This window comes from Salvelinus alpinus, chromosome 10 (assembly GCF_045679555.1).
Source record: "Salvelinus alpinus chromosome 10, SLU_Salpinus.1, whole genome shotgun sequence".
Taxonomy (NCBI): Eukaryota; Metazoa; Chordata; class Actinopteri; order Salmoniformes; family Salmonidae; genus Salvelinus; species Salvelinus alpinus.
Window position 1 is genome coordinate 58,632,600 of NC_092095.1, and position 7,356 is coordinate 58,639,955.

Sequence of the window (7,356 nt, forward strand, 5' to 3'; positions counted from 1 at the left end):
TTAGGACACATGCGCCTAGCCGGGGTGCCAGTCTATTGTTCTCTTGCCAACTCCTAACGCAAGAAATGGGAAATAAGAAGAACAGTTTAAAGCCCTCTGGTGTTTAAAAAAAAAGAATTAAAAAAACATAGGCCCAATTGCGGTAATAATCACCCCACTGCTTTCACCAATCAAACCCTAGACCTGCGCAATGAGGGAGGATGCCTTTTGAGTATAGAGAAACTGAGAAAGCCTGTTGGTACAGCCTCTAAAAGAAGAATGTGAAAAGACTGGTTCTCATGTGACCATGTTTCTATTCTGAAACTCAAACTCAGTTTTATTCACGTTGAGTGAGTCTCTAGTCACTGGAGGGCAGCAGCAAGTGGGCACACCTGACGCTTTCACACCTACTCCCAGACAAAAATACAAAAACTATTTAAAAATCGAGAAGAGCCACTGGTTGCACATATCACCGAATCTCCTTTTGTGGATGCAAATCAGTGACTACCGAGGAAGACCCAACATTGTTCAGAAGCAGAGGTGGGACTGCCGTACTTCCTCTTTACCTTCTACCTCAGACCCTGCTTTGCCTAGCCAAGTATGTCTGTCATGGGGCTGCTTCTATCCAAGAGGGACATCAAGAGGACTCCCACGGTTGTTCTGATGGGCCTGGGCTCATCTGGGAAGTCCACCCTGCTCTTCAGGCTCAAGACAGGGTTGGTGATGGATACTTCCCCCACCGTGGGCTTCAACGTGGTGACCCTGGATTTGAACAAGAAAACGGCCTTGACCGTGTGGGATGTGGGCGGACAGAGGGAGATGAGGGCCAACTGGAGGTGAGTTGTTGGTTCTGTGCTATTCTATTTCTGTTTTAGCCCAGTACTACAAACACATCTCATTCCACTAATCATAATGCCTGTTATTAGACTGAACAAAAAATAAACAATTAACAATTTTACTTAGTCACAGTAAATCAGTCAATTGAATTAAATAGGCCCTCATCTATGGATTTCACATGACTAGGCAGGGCTGTGGGCCTGCGAGGGCATAGGCCCATCCACTGGGGAGCCAGGCCCAGCCAATCGGGGGGGAAAAAATCCCTGCACAAAAGGGCTTTATTACAGTTTCAGCTAATGTCTGGGTGGCTGGTCTCAGACGATCCCGCAGGTGAAGCCGGATGTGGAGGTCCTGGGCTGGCGGGGTTATACGTGGTCTGCGGTTGTGAGGCCAGTTGGACGCAATTTCTCTAAAATGACGTTGGAGGCAGCTTATGGTAGAGAAATGAACATTCAATACTCTGGAAACAGCTCTGGTGGACATTTATGCAGTTAGCATGCCAATTTCATGCTCCCTCAACTTGACATCTGTGGAATTTTGTGACAACTGCACATTTTAGTGGCCTTATTGTACCAAGCACAAGGTGCACCTGTGTAATGATCATGCTGTTTAATCAGCTTCTTGATATGACACACCTGTCAGCTGGATGGATTATCTTGGCAAAGAAGAAATGCTCACTAACAGGGATGTAAACAAATTTGTGCACGAGATGAGGCTTTTTGTGCGTATAGAAAATGTATGGGATCTTATTTCAGCTCATGGAACATGGGACCAACACTACATGTTGAGTTTATATTTTTGTTCAGTGTAGTTTAATCAGGTGTGACAGTTAAAGTCTAGAACAAATGCACATTCTGTTTCCAGTCCCATGATCAGGTTAGTAGAGTACTGGAATAGAATAACCTTTTATCCTCAACTAATGACTTGCTAAAATTGCAATATCATTAGCTAGACACTACCCTAGTTCTATAATTGGCAGGTACTACCTGGAGGGCTGTAAGGCTATGGTGTTCGTGGTGGACAGTAGTGACCGGGCCAGTATAGGGGACGCTCAGAAGGCTCTGAAGAATGTCCTGTCCGACAACAACATGAAGGGAATACCTCTGATGGTGCTGGCTAACAAGAAGGACCTCCCCAACACCATGAACATCAGAGAGGTGTCCAACCAGCTGGAGCTGCCCAGCTACAAAGACCGAGCCTGGCAGATCCAGGCATGCAGCGGCCTGAAGGGAATGGGGCTCCAGCAAGCCTTCCTCTCTGTGGCCAAACTCATCAAGAGGAGCTGAGAGGAGACACGTCAGTGGAGATATCACTGTGTGAGAGACTCTTGACAAGTCGGAGATACTGACTATATAGTGCACTACCTTAAACTAGAACAATATTAAAGTACCTCAGAAGTAGTGCACTATAAAGGGAATAGGGTGCCATTTGAAATGCAGATTATAACGGAACAATGATTGTGGAAGAGCCAGGAATCTCAATCCAATTATGAACTAAGCGCAGGATCCATATTTGGGCATTTTAATTGTGCGATCAACATGGTTGAGATTTAACACTTAACATCACAGCAGTTAAATGTGCCTGCTAAGGGAGACTGGAGAGTATTGTTACACTGTGGAGATGTGGGGAAAGATAGCTAGGGAAACTAACTTTTGTTTGCAGATCCATAACTTTATTTATATTAATGATAAACTAATAAAACATGCTAAACCTAATGTAAATGTCTGTCTGTTAAATGGCATTATTATTTGTGTGTAGCCAGGCTTTTCTGTGTAGTGGGCGTGCTAATGCCTATTATGTACATACAAAATAATGTCTATTTCTGCTTCTTCGGGGCTTGGTAGGAGAGGTGAAGTCGTTTGAGTGACAGCCATGATTGCCACAGCAGCAGTCCAGGCACCACCACCCACACCCCATTGAAGAAGACCAGGTAGATCCATAAGTAGAGCCAGTGGTCTGTGTTGAGGTTGGGGCTGCCTGCCAGCCAGTCTGGACAGAAGGTCATCCAGCCTCCGTACAACTCACACACACACAACGTGATCTGGACAAAGTGCCTGAAAACAAACATGGAGAACTATTCACCCGGGGAGACAGATTGTGCAACAACAAGACAAGCTAAAAACACATGTTGACCGTTGAGATTAAAAACAAACAATGACAAGTTTACGTAGGCTGATAACCAACTTGCGCCCAGGCTATACTTTCCATGTACAGTGCATTAGGAAACTATTCAGACCCTTTGACTTTTTCCACATTTTGTTACGTTAATGCCACATTCTAAAATTGATTAAATTGGGGGGGGTTCTCAGCAATCTACACACAATACCCAATAATGTCAAAGCAAAAACAGGTTTGAAATTTTTGCAAATGCACACGTGTTTTTCTCCCATTCTTCTCTGCAGATCCTCTCAAGATCTGTCAGGGTGGATGGGGAGCGTCACTGCACAGCTATTTTCAGGACTCTCCAGAGATGTTCGATCGGGCTCAAGTCTGGGCTCTGGCTGGGCTTCAAGGAAATCCAGAGACTTGTCCTGAAGCCACTCCTGCGTTGTCTTGGCTGTGTGCTTAGGGTGGTTGTCCTGTTGCCCCAGTCCTTCACCCCAGTCTGAGGTCCTGAGCAGGTTTTCATCAAGGATCTCTCTGTACTTGGCTCCGTTCATCTTTCCCTCAATCCTGACTAGTCTCCCAGTCCCCGCCACTGTAAAACATACCCACAGCATCATGCTGCCACCATACCTCACCATAGGAATGGTGCCAGGTTTCCTCCAGACGTGACACTTGGCATTCAGGCCAAAGATGTCAATCTTGATTTCATCAGACCAGAGAATCTTGTTTCTCATGGTCTGATCGTCTTTAGGTGCCTTTTGGCATGTGTAACGGATGTGAAATGGCTAGCTAGTTAGTCGCACCCGAGGTCGGGGCGAGGGGACGTACTAAAGTTACACATGCTCCAAGCGGGCTGCCATGTGCCATTTACTGAGGAGTGGCTTCCGTCTGGCCACTCTACCATAAAGGCCTGATTTGGAGGATTGCTGAAGAGATTGTTTTTCTTCTGGAAGGTTCTCCCATCTCCACAGAGGAACTCTTGAGCTCTGTCAGTGACAATCGGGTTCTTGGTCACCTCCCCGACCAAGGCCCTTCTCCCCTGAATGCTCAGTTTGGACGGGCGGCCAGCTCTAGGAAGAGTCTTAGTGGTTCCAAACTTCTTCCATTTAAGAATGATGGAGGCCACTGTGTTCTTGGCAACCTTCAACACTGCAGAAAATGTTTGGTACCTTTCCCCAGATCTGTCCCTTGACACAATCCTGTCTCGGAGCTCTTCGGACAATTCCTTTGACCTCATGGCTTGGTTTTTGCTCTGACATGCACTGCCAACTGTGGGACATCGACAGGTGTGTGCCTTTCCAAATCATGTCCAATCTATTGAATTTACCACAGGTGGACTCCAATCAAGTTGTAGAAACATCAAGGATGATCAATGGAAATAGGACGCCCCCAGAGCTCAATTTCGAGTCTCATAGCAAAAAATCCTTACGTAAATAAGGTATCTTTTTATATTTAATAAATGTTTAAAAAAATGTTTGCCCCGTTTTCGCTTTGTCATTATGGGTATTGTTTGTAGATTGAGGGGGAAACAGTATTTAATCAATTTTAGAATAAGGCTGTAACAAAAGGGGTCTGAATACTTTCCAAATGCATCTATGTATATGGTAATAGGTCATTCAACACATCACATGCTGAAGACAGACGCTATAAAAATGTAAATTGTGACTTGCTATGGGATGTAAACACTTGTTTGTGTAATGGGACAATTCTGAATATAATAAGTGTTCTCCATAAAGAAATATGGTTCCAATATAGAAATGAATGGCATAAAGCATGAGAAAAGCCTGAGAATGAAGCATATTTAGTACCAGTGTTCCTACCTGTAGTGTTTGTCCTTGACGATGGCATAGACAAGCACCAGCGCCAGGATGCCGTCCAGGACCACCGTCAGCAGCTCCAAGGAGACGATGGTGGGGTCAGAGTGGAGCCAGCGCTCATCTGCCTTTCCATACTCCTTCCCTACATGGACAGGATATCTGTTAGAGCAGTATCTCATTCCTGGGGGACCCCAGGGCCAGAGGGTGCACGTTTTTGTTCTACTCCAGCACTAACCGTGATTGATAGTCCATGCCTGTATATTATTCAGTTTAATGTGAGCATTTTAATACTATGTCCACTAGATGTCTCCCCACAACCAGGCTCCAAAGCCCATCTCAAACACACACCATTGTTAATTTAATTTATATTTTGCATGATAAAAAACATGTTCAATACACAGTACTATAAATTATTTTGTTTAATCCATTTAAAAAAAAATGTATATATCTTTTTTACATTGCACAGGTAGCCTACTTACAAAGTTCAGCAAAAATATTGTCTGAAGTTGCCACTGTTCCAACAAGTGACATGTAAACAAAGGGTCCTTCCTGTATGAACAAACAGTAGAAAGAGCCAAATAAGAGCTGCAAATTAACTTAAAAATATTGTCTGAAGTTGCCACTGTTCCAACAAGTGACATGTAAACAAAGGGTCCTTCCTGTATGAACAAACAGTAGAAAGAGCCAAATAAGAGCTGCAAATTAACTTTCTATATTGACAACGCCTTCTCACTCACGTCACACACTCACCAAGGTAATGTGAACAATTGCGTCGTAGAAAAGCCACACGAGCACCCATCTATCAGTGCCAGAGCATTTTCTTCCCCATATCTGCGCGAGGATGTATCCCACGGCGAATTGAGCGGCGCAGGCCAGCAGAGAATAAACCGTCACGGGAGTAAAGAGCGATTGGGCTTCTTTAAACGCCGCTGATACCATTTTCACAGAAAACTCGACTCAAACCATGCAAATTACTCTTTGAACTTGCAACTATTGTCTCGTCCATAAAGCTAGATAGAGGACTCATCTTTGTATCTGTGCCATTATAGCGTCTGCCTGCCCTGCCGATGCTTTCAATCTCAATTTTGAAGTAGTACATTTTTTTCATGATTGGCTGATCCGTCCTGATGACCCGGTTGGACATGACGCTAACAGAGTCCCCAGGCGGGATCATTCAATGAAGTTGTAAGTCCCACCCAGTTGACTTCATTACAATGGTGAAAGTCCTCAATGGCACTTCCCATCCTAATAAATATTTTGGGCCACTTAGAGGCCTCTATCATTCTCTATGGTCTTGTCCCAAATGGATTCCGTAGTCGTCTTCCCCCTGACCCACAGTGTCACGCTGTGAGAAGTACAGGATTGGCTGTCGGATAAATCTACACTTGTGGGCCCTCCTAAAAGAAAATTAAGGGGGAGCTGAAGTTGGTGAACCAGAGGCGAAGCGAATGTCGACTCCGCCCAAAATATGTCCGCGTGAAAATAAGCGTTTAAGCAGACCAAGTGAGTTTTTGTATGGGGGAGGGGGGCAGCAATGAGTGTCGAATCTAGTGAAGATACAAGTTAATTGCTAATTTTATAGGTGAGGCTTATTTGATCAAATATAAGTTTCATAATACTTAAGTTAATAAGAGTGTACTTGTGTCCTGCACGTGACATTGCGACGATTTTTTTAAATCAGTTGTGCCAGTTCACACGGGTCTCTGCACTTTCATTGGCTAGAATGTTCTCGCCTGCCGCAAGCCTTTCGAAATTGTTAGAGCGGTCAGTCGACCATCTTGCCACGCTGAATGTAGATTAAGCCAGGAGAGTCAGGAATCAGGACCTCGGACAGCAGATTGGACAGCGATTGACAATAGTATAAATAAAGCATAGTATATTTGAATAGTCAAACTTTTTATATTGTTTGTATATCGTATTTTACAGTGGTGTAAAGTACTTAAGTAGTTTTGGGTATCTGTCCTTCACTATTCATATTGACTACTTTTACTTCACTACATTCCTAAAGAAAATAATGTACTTTTTACTCCATACATTTATCCTGACACCCAAAAGTACCCATTACCCTTTGAATGCTTAGCAGGACAGAAAATTGTTAATTTCCCACACTTATCAAGAGAACAACTCTAGTCACCCCTAATGCTTATGATCTGACCGACTCACTAAATAAATGCTTCATTTCTAAATTGTCTGAGTATTGGAGTGTGCCCCTGGCTATCCGTAAATTTAAGAAAAAAAGAAAATGGTGCTGTCTGGTTTACATAATAAGGAATTTGAAATTATTTATACTTTTGATACTTAAGTACATTTAAAACCTATACTTTTAGACTTACTCAAGTATTATTTTACTGGGTGACTTTCACTTCACTTGAGTCATTTTCTATTAAGGTATCTTTACTTTTACTCAAGTGTGACAATTGGGTACTTCTTCCACCACTGGTATTTTACATGTGTGCGACTGTCCTTCTCTATCAGTTTTGTAGACCCCGGGAAGAGTAGCTGCTGCTTCTGCAAAAACGAAATGGGGATCCAAATAAACAGTGTGCATTTGCCATGGTTCTCAGTCTACCTAGTGCAATAAACATAAGTTACCAAAATTAAAAAACAAAAGGCAAAA

General features: G+C 43.5%; 2 protein-coding genes across 2 annotated transcripts; one reads left to right on the forward strand and one right to left on the reverse strand.

Annotated features, from left to right (window-relative positions):
- Nucleotides 1-579: 579 nt before the first annotated feature.
- On the forward strand, nt 580-2,531 carry arl11 (ADP-ribosylation factor-like 11). Its single transcript, XM_071329957.1, has 2 exons — nt 580-815; nt 1,796-2,531. Exons 1-2 carry the CDS (start codon nt 580-582, stop codon nt 2,100-2,102), a joined length of 543 nt encoding a protein of 180 aa, XP_071186058.1. The 3' UTR covers nt 2,103-2,531.
- On the reverse strand, nt 2,322-6,185 carry ebpl (EBP like). The gene is made up of 4 exons (XM_071329956.1): nt 5,490-6,185; nt 5,219-5,288; nt 4,743-4,881; nt 2,322-2,870 (listed from the first exon to the last, which is right to left on the reverse strand). The coding sequence occupies exons 1-4, from the start codon at nt 5,676-5,678 to the stop codon at nt 2,633-2,635; spliced, it is 636 nt and encodes a 211-aa protein (XP_071186057.1). The 5' UTR covers nt 5,679-6,185; the 3' UTR covers nt 2,322-2,632.
- Nucleotides 6,186-7,356: the final 1,171 nt, after the last annotated feature.

Bases quoted from the DNA above. Each gene is read 5' to 3' on its own strand.
- arl11 (XM_071329957.1), top strand. From the start codon at position 580: ATGTCTGTCATGGGGCTGCTTCTATCCAAGAGGGACATCAAGAGGACT. The intron at 816-1,795 runs GTGAGTTGTTGG...TATAATTGGCAG, and splicing joins GAGATGAGGGCCAACTGGAG to GTACTACCTGGAGGGCTGTA.
- ebpl (XM_071329956.1), bottom strand. From the start codon at position 5,678: ATGGTATCAGCGGCGTTTAAAGAAGCCCAATCGCTCTTTACTCCCGTG. The intron at 5,289-5,489 runs GTGAGTGTGTGA...TTGTTCATACAG, and splicing joins CAATTGTTCACATTACCTTG to GAAGGACCCTTTGTTTACAT. The intron at 2,871-4,742 runs GTAGGAACACTG...GTTTGTTTTCAG, and splicing joins GTCAAGGACAAACACTACAG to GCACTTTGTCCAGATCACGT.